The sequence below is a fragment of the Loxodonta africana genome, chromosome 10 (genome assembly GCF_030014295.1).
Source record: "Loxodonta africana isolate mLoxAfr1 chromosome 10, mLoxAfr1.hap2, whole genome shotgun sequence".
NCBI lineage: Eukaryota > Metazoa > Chordata > Mammalia > Proboscidea > Elephantidae > Loxodonta > Loxodonta africana.
In genome coordinates, this window is record NC_087351.1 from 82,155,981 (window position 1) to 82,181,736 (window position 25,756).

General features: G+C 43.3%; 1 protein-coding gene across 5 annotated transcripts in view; it reads right to left on the bottom strand.

Annotated features, from left to right (window-relative positions):
* Window positions 1-2,577: 2,577 nt before the first annotated feature.
* Window positions 2,578-25,756, bottom strand: part of SLC8A3 (solute carrier family 8 member A3) — a 149,145-nt gene continuing 125,966 nt past the window's right edge. Inside the window, exons 2-7 of one of the 5 annotated variants that reach the window (XM_064292650.1) lie at window positions 20,948-21,051; window positions 16,717-16,734; window positions 12,626-12,741; window positions 11,968-12,067; window positions 5,281-5,556; window positions 2,578-2,954 (exon numbers count right to left, since the gene is read on the bottom strand). In XM_064292650.1, coding sequence (XP_064148720.1) covers window positions 2,578-2,954; window positions 5,281-5,556; window positions 11,968-12,067; window positions 12,626-12,741; window positions 16,717-16,734; window positions 20,948-21,051 — 991 coding nt within the window. Of the gene's footprint in view, window positions 2,955-5,280; window positions 5,557-11,967; window positions 12,068-12,625; window positions 12,751-16,716; window positions 16,735-20,947; window positions 21,052-23,536; window positions 23,644-25,756 lie in introns of all 5 variants that reach the window. The other 4 variants (XM_064292649.1, XM_010588905.2, XM_064292647.1 and 1 more) reach the window with 4 other exon arrangements.

The window sequence follows — 25,756 nt, forward strand, 5'->3', positions numbered from 1 at the left end:
GAGGAAGTGGAGAGGCCTGGCAGCAGAAAGCAGCAATGATGAGACAGCCTATGTGATTTTGGGGAAGTGGACAGAGTGGCCTTGGTTCCTGAGGGCCTTCCACAAGATTCTTCCCACCAGATCATCACAGTATCGCCCCCTTCATTTCTTTGAACTAGTTTAATGGGTTTCTGTTTCTTATAAGCCAAAGAGCATTGATTAAAACAGTGTTTATCCCCCACTCTAGACTGTAAGTTTCTTGAGGTTGGTGACTATTGGCTCTTATCTGTATCACCAGCATGTTGTCCAATGCATATAAGGCACTTAAAATATGCTTGTTGAGTGAATGATGGAGTCCCTGGGTGCAAAGGGTTAAGCACTTGACTAAAACATAAAGGTTGGCAGTTCGAACCCACTCAGAGGGACCTTGGAAGAAAAACCTGGAAATCTGCTTCTGAAAGGTCACAGCCTTGAAAACCCTATAGAATATAGCTCTAGTCTGCAACACATGGGGTTGCAAGTAGTTGGGTACTTTGTTCTATTGTAATAAATACAGGGTGATGCTTTCCTAGCTTGAATCCTCCCTCAGTGTGCCTTTCTAAGACAAACACTCCTTCCCTTTTAATCATCACAACCCCACTACCCACGTCCTCCATTTTCTTAAAGTCCAGGTTTTGACAGGTGGCATGTCCCTGGAAGTGATGAAGTATTTTTGCTTAAAAATAAAACAAAAAACCAGGTTTGGCACACTGGCATCTGAGTGTAATAAGTGACGACACCTTCATCTCAATCACATTTGCTCAAGAAGAAATCAAGGGTGGCCTTCTGGACCTTTCACTGAAGAGACATGGGGAGAAGCAAGCTTTATATTTAGAGAGATATAAGTATAGCTTTTATTTTTTTTTTAAACCAACCCAACATTTCCACTGGCAACTGTCAACATAACTTATGACATGAGCACTGTTTCTTTTTTAGTTATTTTTTTTCTTAAAAAAATGTGTTTAAAATTAAACAGGTCCCCCCCTCCCCTTAAAAAATGTATTCATGTCAATGCATAAAGCCTAAAGACCTGTGGGCAGTTCTGTGGTAATTTTGATTCTGTATCTGTGTTTATTTGTGTGTGTGTGTGTTTTAAAGCCAGGTCCTCTCAAAATTCGTTGACAAAAGGTCTGTAGGGCATGGCAATCCTTTTTCTGTAAACCTGGGCTCCATGTTATTATGGCAACCAACACTCCTCTTACTGGGTCAAGAAAAACCCCACAGGCTGGAAAACAAGCTTCAGGAGATTTAAAAACCAGCAGGAACGTGGGCAAAATGAGGAATTCCAGTTCCTATCCTGTGAAAATGCTTTTCAAAATGACCTGAGGGTTCAAGAGAGATGGAAGAGCCCCTTGTTTTCTCCTAAGCTTTTAAGTTTTTGAATTACTTCAAGAAATGTAGTCAGCCCTCTCAATACAAAGCATTATTAGGAAGTGAGGGAGTAGTGAAGCTGACATTTCTCTGAAGCACTGACATTTTAAATATAATCTTTCCCCTTAAAGAACTTATTAGTCAGACACCTCTTCTCTTTTGCCTCAGACACAAAGCCAAAAATACTCAAGAAGGCATAGATCCCCGTTGTTCTCCCAGCTGCCCTTGGTCATCACATACCATCCCTATTTCTGCCCCACATTTTCCACTTGCTGGGTCTTCCTACAGATAAACATAGAGTACATGGACACAATGAGGCACACAGAATTTGCAATGCTTGGGCAGAGAAGAGAACGACACTTTGTGTTTGTTGACTTGATTTCAGCATAGGCATATAAAGCTCTCCTGCTCCCGCCATTCTTCATGGCTGTGCAAACTTCCTTCCACCCAAATGTCATCAGTCCTCCAAGGGAGTCAGAGAAAAGAGGACCTGGGAGCAGGACCTTAATGGAGTCGAGAGACAGCTGTTACCCAGTGAGAGTGAGAGGGTGTGTGTCTGAAACTTCCTGCCTTTATCTGTCAGCTCAGATCTTGCCTTTCTCCATGCCACCTTTGTCATTAACTTCAGAAAGAAAAGACAAGACAGGTCAAAACAAAGCAAAACAAAATGGCAATAAACAAGACTTGCTGGAAGCAGCCACAATAATGATTATAAAACAAACAGAACCCCAAGCCAGCCACATGGCCATGCCTCGTTTCCACACCTTGCCAGGTGAGTGACAGAAGGGTGGTGTAATGAATTGGACGGACAGGAGAAACCCTGTACCCAAGGAAACTAGAAGCAAAGGAAGAACCAGAATAAAGTGGAATAGAAGGTGGTGAAAGGGCCTGACCTTTGCTATGGGCTGGGGACATGGGTGGGAAGGTAGGGTGGGGGTGGATTTGTTGTATTGTTGGTTTGTACTTCATTAAATACTTTGTAAAGTGGGTGTTTCCTCCACTCCATTTGCTTAATTAAGACTTTGCCCTTTCAGTTCACTGCCAGGGCCTAGGCCGGGTGAAGCTCCGGGGCACAGGTCCTGATGCTGCCTCTCCAGGGTGCTCGCCCTGAAGAGGTCACTGATGGGAAGGTGCCCTTCTCTTAGGAGAAGTCCTAGGCCTGCCCTGCTCAAGGCCTTGTTCTGTGGCTCAGAACCCCTTGATGTAGCAATAGGCCTCCAGCGTGGCAAAGAGTATATAGAGGAGCCACAGGCTCACAAAGAGCCAAGTTGTGGCCAGCTTGCAGCTGCGAGGGCCACCCAGCTCCCCGCCCAGGTGGGGCCGCCGCCGGTACAAGAGCACGCTGATGCAGACAAACGCAAAGATGGTGAAGAGGGTAACAGAGAAGGCCAGTGTGCCTGCTGACACGTGGAACTCCTGTCCCTGCAGGGCCCAGTAGATGGCAGCCGCAGACCAGGCCAGGCCAATGCCCAGGAAGACGTTGACTGCGTTGCTGCCTGTGACGTTGCCAATGGAGGCATCTGCATACACGTCCTGGATGGCGGCTGCTTTGCTAGCAAATGTATCTGGAAAAGGGCAGAGACAAATGGGAGCTGGTGAGAGGGTGAGAGGTGGGCCACGCCCAGGGAGGGCCCATCCTTGAGTATGCTCGAGAAGCAGCTTGGGCCAGTGGGTAGGGACCAGGAATGAGGGGCAGGGGCTTCGGGGTCAGTGGCCTTAGGCAAGTCACTTCACTGCTCTGGGCTTCCCATTTCTTATCTGCAGGAGACTAGAAGATTCCTAAGGGCTCTTCCAGTTCTGATAGTTACCCTAGTAGGCTTATCATTATCCTTTGACTGTTATTTTAGTAAGGGAGTTTGCGAACCCATAATATCTCCCCTGGGAGCCTTGACACCCTGGGAAGATGCCTGATGGTGACTGCCATATGGGGCGTTCACTCATGTAACACTGATGGTGATTGAGCAATGCTGTGCTAGGTGCTGAATTTATGGGGACAGAGGACATGCTGGGGAGCCCAGGATTTCTGCTAGGGTGGACTATGCACTGAAGGAAGGTGGGGCTCTGCCTTTGCAGTTCTTGTATGGATCGCAGGGCCTTGTAGGATGTTTGACTCTAGATGTTGGCACAAATTTAAGGTAAAGACTATAATGGCCAAAGAATATACCCAAGGTCACATAGGAAGTTAACCATAGACTTGGCCCTACAATCTCATGTAAAGGCCCTTTTCATACCATTAGCCTATACCCAAAGAGCTTTATTCCAAGCCTTTAAACCAGTTGAGTGGACCACAGCACAACCTTCCTACTGCTGTCAGCTGTTCTCTGGACCAAGTGCAAGGACTTGGAAGTGCCCCAAGTTATCTCGCTGCCGGGCTTGTCCCGGCTTTCCTCATTGTTGCCAATTTTCTTAGCTCTCCCAGAGAAAACCTCTCCCCTTCTTGCAATGACTTCTTTGCCTCTGATCCTCTGCTGTTTCTCCCCGTGTCAGCTCCTTTTTCCCAATCCACTCGTTCCCCTCTTCTAGTTCAATTCCCTCAAAGCCTAGAGAGCAGAGATCACAGGCATCAACTCTGCAAAGCTTTCCCCGATTCACCCATCTAATATCCTCCCACCCAATACATTTCTGTGATAGACAAACCGCTTGCATCACTGGTATACAAATAATCTCACTGATTTGTGATGGGGTTTTAGAAGGAAGTTTTCCTAGAGTGTGATGTAGATTGTTACTCTCCAGAGGAGATGTTTTCTTGGTACAGCACGGGTTCCCCTTGGTCCAGGCTATGTGAGCCTTGTCTGATGAGATTCAGCCTAATCTCCCTGTGAGGATGCCCTTTTATTCTTTCTAGGGCAATTGGGATGTCAGTTCCCTGGCAGGAACTCAAAGTGCAGAGACCCTGGAGACCCTGAGTGAGTTAAGCAAGTGCCTGAGGTCATGCAGCTCCTCTTCACCTGCTAACTCCTACTCATCTTCAGGCCCAACTTAAAGGTATCTTTCCTTGGAAGCCATTCCTGGCCCCAGACTAGCCCACGCCCCTCTGTGTTATATTTGCCCAGCACCTGCAATTTTTCCTTCAGAGATTTATCGAGATAATTTTAACTACAATGGTTGTGTGTAGTCTCCTCCACTAGATTACGAACTCTGTGTGGAGAGGGAAGCATGTCTGTCTGTCTCCCATTACGTCCCCAGCAGCTAGCACAATACTGTATCGGGCATAAGAGGTACTTAATCAATATACGTCTAATGAATGAATAAATGAATGCTTACTCCTATTTGTCTCTCGGTGTTTATAAGAAAAAAGAAAAGAGTATGTAATCCATCATATGGAAGGACAAGGGCTCGCTAAGCTTCCTTTGTTCTGCTAGGAGACACTTTGTACTTAGAGGTGTCCTTCCAAACAGAGGAGGCCAAGAATCCTTTTGGGCACTTCTATTGTGACATCTTCAGCCTAGTCTTCAGTCTCTCAGAGACTGACTGCCAGGGGAAAAGGAGGGAGAATGACATGTATGTTCTTTGAATTCCATTATTTCTGGCCTATTCCCATAATGTAGAGGTTATCAAAGTGGGCCACTTCTGTGAGTCTCAGTTTCCCCATATGTCAAATGGGGACAACAATTATCCATATTTAATAGGGTTTTGGTGAGAATTTAAATGGGATAAAACATGTAAATTGCTTAGCATACATAGTGCCTGGCACATAGAAAATAATCAGCAAGTGCTGGTTATTATTATTAGCATTATCATTAACCTTTTTGATAGACTGTTGTGCACCTTAAAGGCAGAGGCTTTGTTAAGCTCAGATCTGAGATGGTGAGGAAGATAATGAGGCAGAGTGTAGGGATCATTTGAACCAGGTAATATCCTCTTTACAAACCCAACGCCCCTCACTCTCACCTGGCACAGAGGTGCCAAATGCCACAAAAACAACAGCCGTGACGGAATCCTTGAGGCCAATGGTGCAGCCAAAGTGAGAGGCCAGGTCCCCGATTATGGCGGTGAGCATGCCGATGATGAGGATGGAGACAACAAAGCAGGCCCAGCCGTGGCAGTACTCTGTGGGAGGCACACAGGCAAACAGCACCTTCCAGAAGACCGTCAAGAAGTGCATGACATAGTCAAAGCAGGACGGCAGTCTCTCTTCGCCTGACTCATCCTCATCTTCGTCCCCTGCTGGAGGCAAGACAAATAGGCCCAGGACAGGGCATCGAGGTCAGATCTGAGAGTAGTCATGTCCAACCTACACCACAGGCATCATCAGATGGAAGGGTACTTCAGCTTTCTTTTGGACAGTTGGTGAGGCCCAGGGTGTGAGCACCAGAAAATAGATGGGAAATGGGAATGAATTGGGTTGGCCTTCTTGGTCAGTTTGAATTCAGGGCACTGATGGAGAACGGGAGAGAAAGGATAGACAGAATAAGGAAGGAAAGAGATTAAGAGAGTGGGAAAGAACTCCTACAACTTAACAACAAAAAGTTAAACAACCCAATTAAAATATGAGCAGAGGACTTGAATAAACATTTCTCCAAAAAAGATACACAAATGGTCAATAAGCACATTAAGAGATGCTCAAGGTCAGTCATTAGTCATCAGACCACAACGAGATACCACTTCACACCCACTAGGATGGTTATTACTAAAAAAAAGGAAGATACCAAGTATTGGTGAGGATACGGAGAAATTGGAACTCTCACCCATTGTTGGTGGGAATGCAAAATGGTACAACCACTGTAGGAAACAGTTCCGTGGTTCCTCAAAAAAGTTAAACATAGAATTACCATACCTGTTATATACACCCATTGCTGTCAAGTCGACTTCGACTTATAGCGACCCTATAGGACAGAGTAGAAGTGCCCCTTAGGGCTTCCAAGGAGCAGCTGGTGGATTTGAACTGCTGACATTTTGGTTAGCAGCTGAACACTTAACTACTGTGCCACCAGGGCTCTAAAAACCAAACCCATTGCTGTTGAGTCAATTCTGACTCATAGAGACCCTATAGGACAGAGTAGAACTGCCCCATAGGGTTTCCAAGGAGCGGCTGGTGGATTCAAATTGCTGGCTTTTTGGTTAGCAGCCATACTTCTTAACCACTGTGCCACGAGGGCTCCCTAGAATTACCCTATGACCCAGCAATTCCACTCCTAAGTTTATACCCCAAAGCTTTGAAAGCAGGGACTCAAACAGATACATGTACACCAATGTTCATTGTAGCATTATTCATGATAGCTGAAAGGTAGAGACCCTCCAAGTGTCCATCAGCAGGTGGATGTATAAACAAAACGTGGTATACACATACAATGGAATATCATTCAGTCACAAAGGGAAAGGAAGTTCGTATACATGCTACGATCTGGATGAACTTTGAAAACATTATAATAAGTAAAATAAGTCAGACACGAAAAGACAAATATCGTATCATCCCATTTATACGAAACACCTTAACCCCTAAAAAATTCACTGCTGCTGAGCTGATTCCAACTCATAACGACTCAATAGGAGAGAGGAGAACTGCCTCATAGGGTTTCCATGACTGTCATCTTTACAAAAGCAGACTGCCACACCTTTCTTCTGGTGGGTTCGAACTGCCGAGCTTTCGGTTAGCAGCCGAGCACTTAAACACTGCATCACCAGAAATTCTTTATGAAACATCTGAAGAGAAAGGCTTATTAGTGGTTACCCAGGGCTAGAGAAAAGGGGAATAGGGAGTTATTGCTGAAGGGGTACTGCGTTTCTCTTTGGGGTGATGAAAATTTTGGGAAATAGATAGTGGTGATGGTTGCACAACATGATGAATGTAATTAATACCATTGAATTGTATATTTAAAAATGGCTAAAATGACAAATTTTATGCTATATATATTTTACCACAATAAAATTAAAAAGAAATAGGGTGGGAAAGTTTAGAGGGACAGGGAGTGGTGAAGAAAGGAAGTGGGAGCAGGTAGCACCTGGTTGCCTAGGTAAAGGAAAGCACAACCAGCTCTGCATGCTCACTCTTCCCTGGGCACCAACCGGGCTTTTCTCTGGTTTTCCAGCCTGACTGCTGCAGTATCCACCTTGGTTCTGGTGGATTCTCCATCCCCAGAGGGACAGCTGTCACTCAGATCATGCAGGCACACCAGGGAGACAGTGTCATCCCCCAAATATCCCATGGGACAGAGCGGGAATAGTCCCTGGTAGCCCTTGCCAGGAAATTTGGGCAGAGTTGCCTGGTCAGCAGTCCAGGGGGAGGCCTGCTGTGCTGAGGCCTGCTGGCGCCTTGTCAAGGGCAACCTCTGTAATATTTGGGCATCATCGGTGGAAGCTGGGTTTCCAAAGAGCAGGAGTCAGGACACTTGGGTTCTAACTCCAGCTTTGCCATGAAGAAAATCTGTACCCTGGAGTAAATTACCTCTTGTTTCTGAACCTCAGTTCCCTCTTTTGTAAAAGGAGGGGGTAGATTATCTGGCCTACATTCCATTTACTGTGTCTTTAGGGGCAAAGTAAGGTTATCAGAGGGAAAAGCTGTGAGGATCCAAAGCAAACAACGTGAAAAGTGGGGCATTAGCAGGAGCAGCAGCTGCAAACCTCTCTTCCTGGCTGTACCTTGGCTCTGGCTCCAGTGCCTCAGGGATATGACCCTGTGGGTTGCTATGACAACAAAGTCTTATGCAAAAGACAAAGCCAGTAGCACTCTCTGTTTGCCCTTTGCTGAGGCAGGACAAGGTGGGTTGGTAGTGCAGAAAGGCAATACTGGTGGTGGGAGACACTTTCCATCCCCATTCCTACACATCTGTAGGCCTCAGGGGCTCCCGGCTGTGCTGTGGGTCACCACAGAGGGGACCTATCACATGCCAAAGGAGAGGTTTGGAATCATCCAGGGAAGGGTTTCTCAGAGAGTCAGCTCCAAGCATTTTAGAAATTCCTGATCCCTACAGCTCTAAATCAGCATTGCCCTCATTTTACAGAACAGGGGGAATAAATTAAGGAGAGAAAGGAGTGATGGAAGCCATAATTTACTGAGTATTTATTTGGTACCTGTTATGGATTGAATTCCACCACACATGTCTGTCAGTTTATGGTACTGTGGTGGCTTGTGTGTTGCTGTGAAGCTGAAAGCTATGCCACCAGTATTTCAAATACCTGCAGGTCACCCATGGAGGACAGGCTTCAGCAGAGCTTCCAGACTAAGACAGCCTAGAAGAAGGACCTGGAGATCTACTTCTAAAAATTTGTACAGTGAAAACCTTATGAATAGCAGTGGAACATTGTCTGATATAATGCTGGAAAATGAGGCCCTCAAGTTGGAAGGCATTCAAAGTAGAGTTGACCTTAATTACAAGGATGGAGTAAAGTTTTTGGGACCTTCATTTGCTGATGTGGAATGACTCAAAATGAGAAGAAACAGCTGCAAACTTCCATCAATAATCAGAACATGGAATGTATGAAGTATGAATCTAGGGAAATTGTCAAAAATGAAAAGGAACGCTTGAAGATCGATATCCTAGGCATTAAAAAAAAGTGAGCTGAAATGGATTGCTTTGGTCATTGTGAATCGGACAATCATATGGTATACTCTGCTGGGAGTGACAAATTGAAAAGGAACAGCGTCACATTCATTGTCAAAAAGAAAATTCCAAGATCTATCCTGAAGTGCAACACTGTCAGTGATAGGATAATATCCATATGCCTACAAAGAAGACCAGTTAATACAACTAGTATTCAAATTTATGCACCAACCACTAATGCTAAAGATGAATAAATCGATTTTTAACAACTTCTGCAGTCTGAAATTGATCAAACATGCAATCAAGAAGCATTGAAAATTGCTGGTGATTGGAATGCAAAAGTAGGAAACAAAGAAGGATCAGATATGGCCTTGGTAATAGAAACGACAGCAGAGACTGCATAATAGAATTTTTCAAGACCACAGATATATTAATGGGAAATACTTTTTTTCAACAACATAAGTGGCGACTATACACATCGCCCTCGCCAGATGCAATACACAGGAATCAAATCAACCACATCTGTGGAAAGAGACAACAGAGAAGCTCAATATCATCAATCAGAACAAGGCCAGGGGCTGACTGCGGAACAGGCCATCAACTCCTCACATGCAAGTTCAAGTTGAAGCTGAAGAAAATTAAAACAAGTTCACAAGAGCTGAATAATGACCTTGAGTATATCCCACCTGAATTCAGAGACCATCTCAAGAATACATTTGATGCATTGAACACTAATGACTGAAGATCAGACGAGTTGTGGAACATCATCAAGGACATCACACATGAAGAAAGCAAAAGGTCATTAAAAAGAGAAGAAAGAAAAGACCAAAATGGATGTCAGAAGAGACTCTGAAACTTGCTCTTTAACATCCAGCAGCTAAAGCAAATGAAAGTAATGATGAAGTAAAAGAGCTGAACAGAATTTTTCAAAGGGTAGCTTGAGAAGACAAAGTAAAGTATTATAATGAAATGGGCAAACACCTGGAGATAGAAAACCAAAACGGAAGAACATGCTTGGCATTTCCGAAGCTGGAAAAATTGAAGAAAAAAATTCAAGCCTGAAGTTGCAATACTGAAGGATTGTATGGGCAAAATATTGAATGACACAGGAATCATCAAAAGAAGACAGAAGGAATACACAGAATCACTGCACCAAAAACAACTGGTTGGTGTTCAACCACTTCGGAAGGTAGCATATGATCAAAAACTGATGGTATTGAAGGAAGAAGTCCAAGCTGCACAGAAAGCATTGGCAAAAAACAAGGCTCCAAGAATTGACAGAATACCAGTTGAGATGTTTCAACAAACAGATGCAGTGCTGGAAGTACTCACTTGTCTATGCCAAGAAATTTGGAAGACAGCTACCTGGCCAATTGCGGTGTTGGTGAAGAATATTGAATATACCATAGACTGCTAAAAGAATGAACAAATCCGTCCTGGAAGAAGCACAACCAGAATGCTCCTTAGAATCAAGAATGGCGAGACTATGTCTCACATACTTTGGACATGTTATCAGGAGGGACCAGTCCCTGGAGAAGGACTTCAAGTTCGGTAAAACAGAAGGCCAATGAAAAAGAGAAAGACCTTCAAGGAGATAGGCTGACACAGTGGCTGCAACAATGGGCTCAAGCATGACAAGGATTGTGAGGATGGTGTAGGACCAGGTAGTGTTTTGTTGTGTTGTACATAAGGTCGCTATGAATTGGAATTGACTCCACAGCACCTAAAAACAACAACAATCCATGCCCATGGAAGCACCAGACAAGAAATCAATCAACATATTGCACTGGGCAAATCTGCTGCAAGAGACCTCTTTAACGTGTTAAAAAGCAAAGATGTCACTTTGAGGACTAAGGTGCTCCTGACCCAAGCCATGGTATTTTCAATTGTCTCAAATGAATGCAAAAGCTGGACAATGAATAAGGAAGGCCGAAGAATTGATGCCTTTAAAATACGGTGTTGGTGAAGAATATTGAATATACCATGAACTGCCAGAAGAACAAACGAATCTGTCTTGGAAGAAGTACAGTCAGAATGCTCCTTAGAGGCAAGGGTGGCAAAACTTCGTCTTATGTACTTTGGACCTGTTGTCAGGAGGGACCAGTCCCTGGAGAAGGATATCATGTTTGGTAAAGCAGAGGGCAAATGAAAAAGAAGAAGAACCTCAAAGAGGTGGATTGACACAGTGGCTGCAAATGGGCTCAAACATAGCAACAATTGTGAGGTTAGTGCAGGACCAGGCAGTGTTTCATTTTGTTGTACATAGGGTAGCTATGAGTCGGAACTGACTTGATGATACCTAACAACAACAACAACAACATGGAATGAATTGTGTCCCCTCAAAATATGTGTTGGAATCCTAACCCCTATGCCTATGGATATAATCCCATTTGGGAATAGGGCTTTCTTTGTTATGTTAATGACAGTGCAGGGTGTGTCTTAAACCTAATAACTTTTGAGATATAAAAAGAGCATATTAGACACAGAGTGAAGAAAACACAAATGGGGCAAGATAGATGCCCCATGGAGACCAATAATGAACAGAAGAACGCCAGGGTTATAGAAGCTGAGAATCTTCCCCCAGAGCCCACAGACAGAGAGCCTTCCCCTAGAGCGGATGCCCCGAATTTGGACTGCTAGCCTCCTGAACTATGAGAATATTAACTTCTATTCTCTAAAACTACCCACCGTGGCACTTCTTTTATAGCAGGATTAAGAAACCAAGACAGTACCAGATTCTGTTTAACATAATACCTTTCTGAGAAGAGTAGTAATAGTCCACTTTTTGGTTGAAGAAATTGAGACTCGGGGATGTTAAATAACTTTCACAAGTTCACATGGAAGAACCAGAATTTGAAACCAGAGATAGACATCAACTCTAAAATCCACACTCTTTTAGTTATACCATGATTCTTTTCCAAGGTGACCCGGTGAAAGAGGTAAACATCTAGGACTAGACCTAGGAAGATTGTATACATAGGCCTTCCCCAAAACTGCACTTCGCTATTTTTTTTATTGATGTGGGCTGTACTCTTCCTTCTCAGGTGTTGCCTGCTTCTCTCAGCAAAGTCTGTACTCATCTTGAGACCTTTCTTACCTGCACTGACAGTGATGGCTTCCATGAACTGGTCCCTCCAGGAATGGGTTCCCACAACCAAAGCTAGATTTGTCTTCTTAATCAGTTTGTCCACCGTACACTGCGAGGGAGAGAAAACTTGGAACAATGAGGTTAGAATGTTCAAAACCATTGAGGAATGTTGTGCTTCATGGGAATAAACGACACCCTGCATTCCAGAGGCTCCACATGGGTTCTGCACAGAATGGTCTTGGGTAATATTTTATGAGACAATATTTCTATTTCACTTTTCTTTGGTTTTAATTTTTCACATTGTATTATTTGGAGTAATACAATAGAGAATAACAATAATGATGTCAATAAATCTTGCTCTCTAGTAGTGGGTTTTAGTATCTTTGTTTTTAAAATATATCTAAACAATAGTGATGATACAGCTAGGGGTTTTAGAGCCCATTTGTTCCATATTCTATATTATGTTTCCTTCCAACATTCCTAGTAGGCACCAATAGCCAGTGCTATTCATTCCATGTTACAAACGAGAAACTGAGGCCCAGGGTAGGTAAGTGGTTTGTTCAGTTTCAAATTCACATATTCAGTAGTGAAAATGGAACAAAACCCCAGGTCATCTGCCTCTCTCCCATTACTCTACTCTTCAATTAGATTTCACTGATGGCCTGACCTTGAACTCATAAGACTCTTCAATGATGACCTCTAGTTTGGGGTGTTCACCCAATATTGGCTTTCCCATCTCTGCTATTCTCTTGGCCTCCTCTTCATCCACAGTCAGCTTCCTGTCTGTCACCTCTGCAACAAAACAAAATCAGACTATCTTTAGCATACTCTCCATTCCCTAGAAGTCTATAGCTCAAAGTATTGAGTGTGGGCAGTAGGTACAAAGTAAATAGCACTTGGGAATGGAAAATTTGTGTATTTTTTAGTGCATCTTTCCATGAACTGCTGAGCCCTTTATAACTATCAAACCGTAAGAGGGTTCCTTATAGGTCTGGGATAAGCATTCCTCTTTCTGTTTTATAATTAGGTGGGCAACTTGACTCAAAGGTCTTTCAATAAATAGTAACAAATGAAGTCCCCAAGTCATTTGGTGTGATGTTGGGGAAGTTGGAGACAAGAGTAAAATATCTTTGCCTTCCACTATTTTGAACCATTGGGCTTGACTGTCTGTTCAACTACTTAATGTAACAGTTCTTGGTAGGAAGTAGAGAAGCACATTTAATCCAAACAGAATATTTACTGATTCTTATTAACATCTGTTTCCAACACTGTTGGCACAATCCCATCTATGAAGGAGAAAGAGAAGGGATGTTTCCAGAAATATCTACATTTCATACATGTGAGTATTATCCTCACAATGAGAAACTTGGAAAGATTCCCAAAAAACTTCATGGTTCTCCAGCGAAAGATCCACAGAATTTATAAAGGAATCAGGCACATTTCCTCTGGAAGACAAATACTTGTTCAAAAACAAAGCAGAATAAAGTTCTTCTTTTACTTTCTTTTGAGATATTCTCTGTGTCCCTCAGCATCTTGATTCATTTACCAGTGGTGCCTTCTCACATTGAATAGTTACAGAAATGTTCTACTTCAGCTGGTGAGTCCATTTTAAGCCACTTCATCATGAAGACATGTTTTCTGGATTAGAACGAAATAGAGATTGAATCTTTTTATTCCCCTTTGATTAGAAAATTGCTTTTGGCAGCCTGTTTCTTTCAGAGCTCATTTAAATGTCTTTCCATCCAAGTCCACATTCTCACATGCAATTAATTCTTTTATTCGGCTCCTTAATTGCTTTCATTCCACACAGTGAATCTCCCAGGGGATTCCTCTATTCCTTGGATAATCTCAAGGACAAAATGGATCAGAGCTTGGGAATTGGCAAGGCAAGAGGAGGGGTGAGACTTGGGTACTTGAAGTTGCAAGGGAAAGAATTCACTGAAAAGACTAAGCCAAGGGTTTAAGCTGCCAATCAGAGTACCTTATATTTAACATAAGAATTTTCTCAGTTGGTATGAATGAAGATGGTAAGACAGTGGGTGGAGGAATGCCAAGCTGGCTGTTTTACTCAGTGTTTCTAGCACCAAACAGAAGGCAATTCAAAAATTCTTAGGAGCTGTCCATGGTGCTGTCCTCCCTTTAGTGCTGGCAACCACTTTCCAGAAATAATACCTTCTTTCTCAAGGATCTATGTCCTTTCTCAAGGATCTATGTCCTTCTGTATATTTCCAAGTCAGAAGACACACTCTATCAGCCTGAATTCACTTCATGGAATCTGAGTGTCTGATTAGTTAATTATGAAGATAAGTCCGGATGTAGCCAGGGTTTGGCTATGACACCAGGTATCCTAGAAGCCAGGCTGTAAGCCACTCTGAGAAAAAGCATTTGGGAATAACATACATGTTCCTTAAAAGCATGAGAACTCTTGTCCTCTCATTGCAGGTTTGGCATCATCTCACAATGCCTATCCTCACAGTGACAGTATTGTTCCATTTCTCCCTCATTAATTCCCCCATGTGATACTTTACATGTGCCACAAGAACCTTATATCACCATAATGTGCTCTCCAGTGACATATAAATGTACCTGTCTAACCCCTTGTATAGCTATCAATCTAGCACTATATCCATCTGGCAAGACATTGATCTACTTATTGACCTGTCCACCTCTGTGTCGACAGTCAGTTTTTCCAACTTTCTGCAAAAATCTCTTAGACAAATAGCCAACCCTATATTTTTAGACCTCCCACAGCCCCACAGAGGTACTCCATATGTATTCATTAATTGATTCATTCACATGCCTTTAAAGCAACTCTGATTTAGTGTCTTGGTTTGGGAATAATTTCTTCCTCTTTTCTATTTTTGTAGTGATCATTCCTTTAAATTCAAATTTAGTTTGTTGAGAGAATGACAAGTGTCAAGCCCATAAAGACAATAGTGATACTTATCACTAGTTTATGTGACTCTTCAGAATTTCCAGTAAAGAGGATAAATGACAGATCTCAGGTGATTTAGATAGTCAGATTGATGTCGGACAGCACTAAGCAAGCTCTCAGATAAAGGAATAAGGGGAGGAGAGAGAGAAAGAAGAAATTCAGAATATAAACTAATTAATAGGATGGCAGATTGAACAAATGTTGGAAGAACAAAGAGCTTGCTAGGCCAGACTAGAACAGGTTGTCATGAATGCTCCACAGATGTCCTCAGAGAGAAGCTGTATGATGCAGCCAGTGTCCTCATTCCAAAGCCCCTGAGCTTGGTAGTGTAGCTTGTAATGAACATATTTACTCTCCACCTCTTACTGCCAGGCATTGTTCATCATGTTTGCTTGTCCACCCAGGAAAATTAGAACAAGGCTCTGAGATGTCCAATGGATTTAAAGCCTAATCAAGGTCTTCTAAATTAAAGGATTAAGATTGAAAGATCTAGGAAAACATACGCTCTTATCTCATTTTAGTTTACACTGGTATTTGTGCAAATATTAAAAGTATAAACAAGCTTAAATTAAATCAGAATCTTTGTTTCAGGTGTATGTGTGTGGTTGGTGGAGGACAGAGGTAAGAATTGGAACAAAGAAGCCTAAATGCTTTCTCAGGCAAGAAGATGGCTCAAGTGCAGAGGGAAGACTCAATACTATTAAAGCAAGACACTAGGGGAATCATGGAATACATGGGGTTGCAGGTAGCCCTTATTCCATTGGTTTAAAAGGGAAGCAAGGGGCCAAGGAAGCTGGAGTAATTTTTTTTTTTCCAAAAAGGGAAATGTAAGGTTACCTACATTTTTTAAAATTTAAGGCTGTAAGGAGGCAAGTGTACTTACTACGTACCCTGCCCCTCCCTAAACCCAGAATGTAATCTGTAGGTGACTTTGAATACCAATGAACTCTGTAAGATGTTTGGCCTCTTAAATGTCCTTGATATTTTTCTATTTTCAAAGAATATTGAAATATAAGACATTATTTTAAAATGTATTGAAAAGTCTTGGACAGTCCACTCTGCTATAGTTATAGTATTGCTGGACATGCTGGCAATAATTTCCTTTCTGGTCACAAAGTTGGATGTTGTTTATGATTGGACTCAACTCATGCAAGTGCACTCCCAAAGTAGGTGCATGCCCTACACAGGATCTAGATTATGCATAAGGATTTATTTAAAATAAATTCCCTAGAATTTCTATTTCCAGTCAGAACACTGTCTCTCCCAACATAACATCCCAATTCTTCTTACTGTTCATGGCACAAGTGGCTTCAAAGGTCAATGATAAATGAACCAAAACTCTAGCAATTTAGCTTTTAGCTGCCGTAAGATGGAAGATCTCTGGGATCAGTAAAATTCCAAATTCTTTGAAAATTGCTTTTCAAGTTCTCACGGCAGCTCTTTGATCTCTTGGGATCAAAGTATTTTCTTCCAGATCCCAGCACAATCCTATTAGGAGATTCTGGCTCTCTCATCCTCTTTTTCTCCACAACATTAGATGATGGATGAATACTTTCTCCATCAGGAGAAGTCTGTGATCACCATCTCTTTGATAAATTTAATTTTTCTTCCGTTTCCCAGAGAGAACCAGCTATGCCTTTACCACTTCTATTGACAGAAACAGTGTTCAAGGAATCGTCTACTTCTCACGATTACTTAAAAGTGGGGAAATCGTCAGGTTTACTTCAGCCTGCAGTCCCTATTAAATCAGTCAAAGGACATTGGTCTTAAACCAAATAATGGCACTGGCAAGAAGTGGAAAAGAGGGACAAGACACCTCTTACCTGGAGACAACAGGAGCGCTGTTTGCAAATGGATACCAGGCAAGGGGAAGAAAGAAAAGGAAAGAGCATTAAGGTCCCATCTTAAAAGTGTCCCCAGGTGTCGTGGTTGCTGGCAACATAAAGAAAGCAGTGAGCTCAGTAGTTGAGAGCTCTGCAGCCGCATGCAAAAGGCAGCATTCGGAGCATTCACAGCAGCAGCAGCAAGAAGTGCAAATTGCTGAAGAGGCTGCCATGCACCAGGGCCCTGCAATTATAAGAGTTTTCTCCATGCTCTCCCTGTGATCCTAGGTTTAGGGATGGAGGACTGAGGATAGGGGAATCAAGTGGGTAGGGACTTTGTGATCTTCTAGGGGATCAGGTCAACACATCTATTCTGTAAAGAAGTAGTGAAAACCCAGTTACCATGACAACTGTATAGGTTGCCATCCTGCCATAGTAGCTAGCTTGTCAGCTTGACCTTGGGGCTTGAACGGAACTCGTAGCACTGGGTGGTCATGTGCAAGAGTGGAACAGTGCCCAGTTTCATGTCTTCTATTTCTAAACTCATAGTCAGATCATGTCAGCTACGCAGTGCCCATAAGGTTTCCATGGCCACAACTGGCTTCCAAGCTACCATGTTGGCCAGAACTTCTATTTCCTCTAAAAAAATGACCTAGTGAAAAGGTAACCCCTATAGAATTTTTTCCATGAATGGTTTATCTTTTTATAGATATATCCTGGAGTTTAGGAACCATGGATTCATACAATTTTGTATCACCAATGTTTAACAAAGTGCCTGCACTTAGCAGGTGTTCAATAAAGATATGTTGTTTGTTGTCTATTTTGGCAATTGTCTTTTCCATACATCTTATGATGCTGCATCTCTGAATGGTAGTCTTTTTGTTCCAAAAAGGGCAGAATAAAACAAAGTCCAGAGAGACTGTCATACTGAAAGCTATACATAGATGGGAGATGACAAACGCAAGATCCCTATATGGACTGGGAAGTTGAGTTAAAGAAGTACCTGGCACATTTTTCCCCTAACTCCTGCATTTGTACTTACAATAAACTCTTTTAGACTTCATGATCCAAAAATTAAAATTTCTTGTGACATATCACATTATCACTTTGATCCAGGTAGGCCAACTTTGAGTGACACAGTACCTCGAGGGTGTGTTTTCTGCTGCTGCTGCTGAGAGAAGCTGGAGCTGAACTTTCCCTTGTATTGATTGCCAGGGTCAGGTGGGAGTCATTTATCCCTGTTCAGGCATACCAGGGACAAGTAGGAAATCGCAGAGGCTCTGAAAGTAATTGGAAGCTTGTCAGGGTGAGCCTGTGCATGTGGAAATAGGAGCAACACACAGGTCTCTCCTGGGAGAGAGAGTTTGCCTTTCCCACCTGAGGCTTCCAACGCCCCAGCCCAGGTTCCAACAGCCCTAACTCTGCTGCTCAGTGTTGGTCTCAGAAGTTCACTTCTAGACTCTAGGGCTCTTTTCACTCCAGGGCAACTGTCTTTCCTATTTCATCCTCCTTTTCCCCTCCCTGTGCCTGTCCAGGGCTTTTAACAACTTTGAAGTCTGTTTTGTTTGCCAAGTCTAGAATCTTCTATTCCAAATTCATTTTTTTTTCTTTAATGCAATTGCCATTTTGACTGTGCAGAGACTGTGCCATTCTGAAAGCCTGAGACTTTCCCATGCAGCAGTGATAATGAAAAGCAATTTCCACTGCACTGTCTCTCACTCTGAGAACAGCAGGGAACTCTGGAAATCAGAATGGGTTTCCATTTGATTCTGAGTCTAGACAATCAGGCTGTATGTTCTTTCACCTTATGGTCTAATGCCAGAATATAGGAAGAAGTAAAGAAACTGGAAATTGACCCCACAGATAATAGAACAGGGGCCAGGAAACTGACAAATTCTTGTTGGCACCTTCTACCTTGGTCGCTGAGCAGATCTGACGCCCTGTCACACAGACAGTTTGCTGAAAGCCTTGTCTGCTCACTCACTCCCTCCTCCAGTTCTCGATTCTACCAAGGCTTTGATGACACCTCCTTGGACAAGAATACAATGCAGAAATAATTGTGTTGTCAAGTGGGAAGCAGCCATAGATATTTGCTTCTGGCCAGGTATCTTGAAGAGCACAAGGCTTATTTTAGGCCACTCTCTGTCCTGCTGTTGGTAGGGGTTTGTTGATCAGGCAGAAAAGAAGAGCTCCCTTATTGGTGGAATAAAGGCATAGATGGACCCCCAATCCTTTTCTTTTGGTCTGGAGCCACCGTCTTCCTTTCAGATACCTTACATGATTCTCTGTGCTGCTTTTATTTGCACCTAAGTATCTAGGACTGTGGAAATTGACAAAGCTGGCTTATAATGGCCTTGGGTGTCTGTGGCATTCAACCAATCATGAAGACACTGAGTAAATGCACAGGGGAGGTGGGAATGAGACAATTCTGAGACTACTCTTGGTGACAGGAACAAGAGAATTGGCAGGAATACAATATGGGAAGCAATGGAATCAGGGGCTTTCTCTTTCTTCCAGTACTCCTTGGCAGTCAGGTTGATGGCACGTTCTATAAGGTGACCATGGAGATGAGCAATGGAAGATGGAGAGGGCTTCTGCTTTCACTGCACCAAGATGTCCAAACCAGTGAGGACCCAGAACTGGTCAGCTCTGCAGAAAATCCTCAGCAGCCAAGGATATCTGATCAATCATCTGGGATAGAGCAGAAAACCCGTAGATGAACCTTTGGGAGTATAGTTTATGAATCTCTTAGATCTACCCTCAAGAAAAAGGCTTTACGCTGCTCCTTGTTATATGAGCATCAAGTAGTTGCAGAGTAATCATCCCTTGTAGACAAACAGGTGGGTTTCACTGCTCCATTTTCCATGATGTTCTGAAGGAGAGTATGAGTGCCCTCCTTTGGTATTTCCCAGGAGCACCCTTTCCCATTCCCACACCTATTCTTCCCACACTTCCCAAGTAGTAGCTTTCTACCATTTTCTTCAGGGGAAGAAACTCTTTCCTACATTTACCCTGATTGCAACACAATCAGCCCCTTAGGGATGAAGCCCTGGCAGGTCTTCCAAGATGCATGTCCTGGGAAAGGAGGCGATGTGGTCACTTCTTTGGTGTGGGATGAGAATTATCTTGGGATCTGGGCAATATGCTCACTTGCAGATGCCAACACAGGCAGGCTTCAGTGAGCCATTCAACATCTGTGTCTCTCAGGGAATAGCACCAACTAGACTGTTTAGAGGCCCTTCTCCTGTTGGAAAACCCACAAATAAAACTCTGGGCCTTCCCAATGTCAGTCCTTTTCCACAGCCCATTGGCTAAGGAAATATCCATACCTGGAATACTTCCTTCCTTCTGCAAACTCTCAATTTTCTGATTTAGAGGTTGTATTATCCCAAAGTAGCCTGAGTAAGGTACCACACCTTGGAGGCTCAAACAAGGGTAAAATGGGATGTGGTGAAACGCCAGGGGGTGGCAGAATAGCTCATTATTCCAAATTGCATGTTTATCTCAGAAGTCAGTTCTTTCCATGGCCTCTGACAACTGGTATACCTTCCCATGCCATGGTCTACCCAGTCATGAAATAACCAGATAATACACTTACCTCCATAAAGGGCAGAGAGGCCTGTAAGCCACTCTGCAAGTGAATAACCTGCCAAGCACTCAGCGGAGGTTGGGGAACACAGCAGAAAACTGTCAAAGCATCATTGCAACATGGGCTCCAACTCCCAGCCCAGACCCACCCACATTGAATCCAGGCTAGAGAGTGAGGGGCTGGGAAGGGAAGAAGGCAGAGAAGGTGCACAGGCATGCATCGCATCACATTCCTTTCTTTTTCTTCTTCTCCCCACCCACCGAGGAGTTTTCATATTTATAGGTTACAGTATGTGTGGGAGGAGTGCAGGGGACAATGGTAATTAGATAATTGGAGCAAAACACGGGAAGTAACTCATTAGGGTAACGAGGAGTTGAGGCTGCAATGCTGCCCAGAAAGTGGGAAAGGAGGACTGGAAATAAGCTAAGGCTAAGAAGGCAGAGATGATACCGAAACAGGGTGAGAGCGAGAATACAGGAGGGTAAAGAATAAAAAAAAGTATGTTGGTCAAAAGGAGAAAGGAGGAGAAGGGAGAAAAATGGGGCAGAAAAAATGTAGTTGCTTTTTCTTTTTTGTTGTTTTCCAGTTTGTTTAACTTTTTTCTTTCTTAATATTATTTTTTTTTTTTAAAGAATCTCACACCTGATATTCCACGTTCCATCCATTTCGGTTCACCAAGGGCAATGAAGAAATTCTCTTGCCTTTCGTATTCCTCCTCATCTACTATTTTAACCCTTACGGTTTTCCTGTAGGGACAACAAGAGAGAGAGTGTGTCGACTGGGTCGGTTGGTTGGTTGGTCACCTGGAGCACAGCCTTTAAAACCATTCCCCATCACTCTTGGCACATGCACTCCAGTCCCGCTGTGGTGGCTTTTCACAGGACTATGGTGGATTGTGTTGTTCTTACATAAAAAATGGTCTTAGCTTTTCTCATCTCCTTGGTAATAGTTGTTCTTATGACCAGGAAAGGGAGCCAGGAGGCAAGGAAAGGTGGGCAAAGGAAGGGAGCCAGGAAGACAGGAAGGGAATGGGCAGGAAGGAAGAAGGGGGTAGGTGAAAGTGGGAAGGAGTCGTTTTAGATCCTGTTGATGGTTAGTAGGAAATGGATTGGGCAGCACATTCCATTTGGTGTCACATGGTAGCAGTGGCATTTCTTTGGGCAGTGGGTAAACTACTGGTCCACTGGGAAGTACCCGGGAGCCTTCCACAGCAGAAAATATGGCCAACAGAACCTAAGGTCTGTTTCCCTTCCTTGTGTCTATATCCCCTTCTCACATGAATCTCATGAAAAAATTTTAAAAGTATTTATGATGAAGGGAAACCAGAGAGAGGGAGAGAGAAAAGGAGGCAGAATTCTATTATCTTTCTCTTCCTTTATCTCATAGGGTATCAGTGGTGGGAACTAAAATAAATACGTAAAAACCACAATATGATATAGGTGTCCTTTAATATTTGCAGCTGATGCACACCTGGAAAAATGTGAAGCAAATGATGGAAATCAAATTCAAAATCTCTTTTTGACTTTTATGAAATAGGTGCATTGTGTCCCAAGGCTGGCTTCTTTAAATGCTGATTATTATGGGTCTGAGGGACAAGGTGATGGAGGTTTCTGTTTATCATTGGGAGCCTTCACAAAGCATAGTGTCTTTTAAAACCAAATCATGCAGGGAAGCAAAGTTTCCTTGAAAATCACTTTTCTCCAAAGGCTAGCATGTAGCTGGCTCAGGTCATCACCACGTGGAAAAGCTGCTATCTGGACCTGACTCTCTCTGTGTGGCTTCTCCTGATACTTCACAGCACATAATGATGGTCAGCGGGTCCCACCAGTGAGCTGTGATTGTATTTCAGGCATGCTTTTTTGGCTTCAGAGCTAACTGGGCAAAGAGGTGCTAACAGGTGATAGCCTAGAATATCTGCTCAGATTCTATGATCTTCCTCTTACGTTCTGAAGGTGTGCTTGGCTTTGCTATCTGTAAAGTGGTAGATTGATCTGAGATGATTCACTGGGCACAGGACTTGCTGTGCACATGGTGTGTGTGTGAGTGTGTGCATGTGATGTGTGTGTGTATTTTACAACTACAGTTTTTGTTACTTTTTGGCCCCTTCTTCCTATTTTTTTTTTTTGGTCGTCTTTTCATGCTTTACTCAGCGGACAAAAGACAAAATTCACTGACTGTCAAGAAGCATATTCCAGGATTTTTTTCTCTAGGACCTGAACATGGCACTGTGGGACTATGTAGGAGATGTGAGCCTGGACTATTTTCCTGTTGCAAGGACAGTGGGATGGGAATGGGGTGCCTGTGACTATGGCAATGGCCTAAAGGAGCATGACTGATAGGTAGGACAGGGAAAGAATGCTGCCCCTCCCACAGTATGGCCTGTCCTGAAGTAGAGTTCTTTGACTTGCCATTTAGTTGAAGGTAAAAGCTCTGTCTACTCTTAGAATTCCCAAGGACTTCTTGGGGAAGCTCCTACCCAGTTCAGAGTTCTTTTTCCCACTAGTCTTACTTTCTGCCTCCATACCTAGGTGTTCTTAGTGTGAAGGGGGGGAGGGGGACAAGGCAGGTAAGTCTTTACCTAGTCTTGGAACTCATACCTGTGTTTTCAACTCCATAATGTTCGGAGGAGGATTGTGCCTTGTTAATAGGTATATGACAGATGAAATGGCTCCCGAGGCCTGTTTTGGGGAGTGGGATGAACCATAAATAGAGCCAAAACCCAAATACATTGATTCTCAACTTCCAAGAACTATAAATTAGCCCTGAGTATAACTGCCTCTGGAAATCTGTGCTAGAGCCCGGGTCAGTTTCCCAGTACCGTCCTTCTCCCTGGTTCTGTGCTATCTGTCTTTTTTCTTTCCTGAATACTAAGCCATTCAGGAGACACAGAGAGCCTCATATGTGATACTCTCAGGGCTCTGGCTGGCCTCTCTCTCTCTCTTTCTCTCTCTCTATACCCATTTCTTCATCCCATAAAATTTACCATTGACTCTTGAGCATCTCTCTTATTGGTACCATGTGACAGGCTGGTGGGTGTTAGGATAGATCAGGGAGCAGAGAGAGGAAAGGGAGAGATGAAAAAAGAGAAAGAGAATAAGAGAGGAAACAAGAGAAAGGGAACGAGAGAGGTGGAAGAAAAGAGGAAGAGTCGGAGTAAACAGATGGGAGAAAGAAAGAAACAGAAGAGCAGAGAAGAAGGTTAACGTTAATGTGGAGGACAGGGTACTACACCTTTCTGAAAACTCATATCCACCATGCGGGGGCCCATCATCTCAATGAAGTAATTCTTGTTTTTCTCATACGCCTCATCATCAATTACCTTGATGTGAATTGTTTTGCTGTGAATGGAAAAATAAGTATCATAAGCACAGAGCAGACTGAGGGCAAGCCAGCCAGGTGAAGACACAGGAAAAGAAGGAAACAGTGAAAAGATCCAAAAAGGTCAAAGTTTGCCACACCACACGGGCACGGAGGGGCATGGCTGCCCCAACCTCCCTCCAGCCTCAATGGGCTCCTCTGGGGCCGTGTGTGGTTTCATGGTGTGATCTTACTCAAAAACATGGGAAGAGCTCAGCTTTGCAGTCAAAGGCTCTGGATTCTAATCCTCAATCTTCTGTGTGACCTTGGAGAAATAATTGAACTGATATACAAAAGGGACAAATAATGCTTACACCATCACAGGACGGTTATGAGAGCCATGAAATAATACACATATAAAGGGTCAGGCATTATGGTTTCTCACGTTTGTTTCTTTATCCTTCTTGTTTTGAGGGCAAGGGAGAATTTTTTGACTTTTGAAATCAGCTGATGTTGATCTGGAAGGTTTATTTTATAGAAAGGGCAGAAGGGTAGGGGGGCTGCAAGCCGGCCTGTGGGAAATAGAATTTCCCTTCTCCATGGCAGTGACTATCACAGGGGAGCCAGGAGGCCATTTGGCTCAAGTCACACATTCAGGTAGCTCACAGTAGGCCTCTGAAACTACTGAGGATGCACCCTCCAATCTAGTGTTTGCAATCCCAGGGATATAATTGACTGGACCACATTAATTCTAGGAAGCTCTGAATTATGGTTAGCTTATAAGTCATACAATTATCTTGCAAATAGCACAATTATATTTTTTGTAATTAAAAAGTGTTATTTTGTTAATGTAAACATTTAAAATATAAAATCATTTTAGTAACCCTGTTTTGCATTTCTCTCTCTCTCTTTTAATATTACGAAGAGTTTTAAAAACGGAAGTGGGCCTGGGTGTCTCCCAACCCCAGGCCATAACTAAGGAGACATTTTAGGACCAGATGCTCAGGTCTTTCCCAGGAGGCTGTGAGACACTGCTCAGGGGGTGGATGTGGGGATGTTTCCCCTGGCATTAAGAAAGAAGGAGCCTATGCTGGTGTCCTGTTCAGCTGCCATGGGCATGTATCCTTTCCAACCCTGGTGTCTTAATGCCTCCCCTTTGCTGAGGAGATCGAGGCCTTCAGATCCTCCCTTTATTCTTTTTTCTAAAGTAGGGATATCTTTACATTCTGACGTGATACAATCTCTCTGCTTTCCTGAGCTTTCTGAGGTCAGCTTCTGCAGAGCTTCCATGGTCCACACTGTCGCTCCTGTAGTATCAGATGTAGGCCCACTGTTCCTGAAGTGAATGCCATAGCAGTTACTAATAAACCCCTGCCCCTGCCACCCCACCACCTACAAAAACAAAGACTTCAAACCTTCATCACTTGCTACACCCTCCCCAGCTGCAGAAAAGCCTGGCGAGCCACCATAGAAAGCCTGATTGTTCAACCTGTGAAAGGGCCATAATCCTTGGATCTTCCTTCTTCCACAGCAGAGGCATTGGCAGAGTGGGTGCACTGGTGATGGAGACTGATGACCTGGGTTCAAATCCCACCTCCACTGCTCACTAGCTGTGTGAACTTGGGCAACTTGCTAAAGCTCTCCAAGTCTCAATTAAAAAATGGAATTAATAATGTCTATATCCTTTTTTTTTTTATATTCTAGTGTTCTTGAATGAGATAATGCATGTAAAGCATTTGGCAGGGTACATGTCGCCTAGTCAGTGTTTAATAAACAGCAATTTTCTTACTTATATTAATGTAAAGGAGCCCTGGTTAGAGCTTGGCTGCTAAACAAAAGGTTGGTGGTTCAAACCCACTCAGCAGCTCTGTGGGAGAAAGACTTAGTGATCTGCTTCGGTAAAGATTACAGCCAAGAAAATGCTATGGGGCAGTTCTACGCTGTCGCATGGGGTTGCTGTGAGTCAGCATCAACGTGACAGCACCCGAAAACAACAACAACATAATAATGTAAGTAAGTAATAACAATCCGAGCTTGGTAGTTTGAGAGTAAAATACATATGGAAATCTTATCATCTACAGTCACTTAGTCAGAAAATAAGAGAAACTCAACAAATAGAGCTGGTGACCCAAGAGATGATACCGACTGGAAATA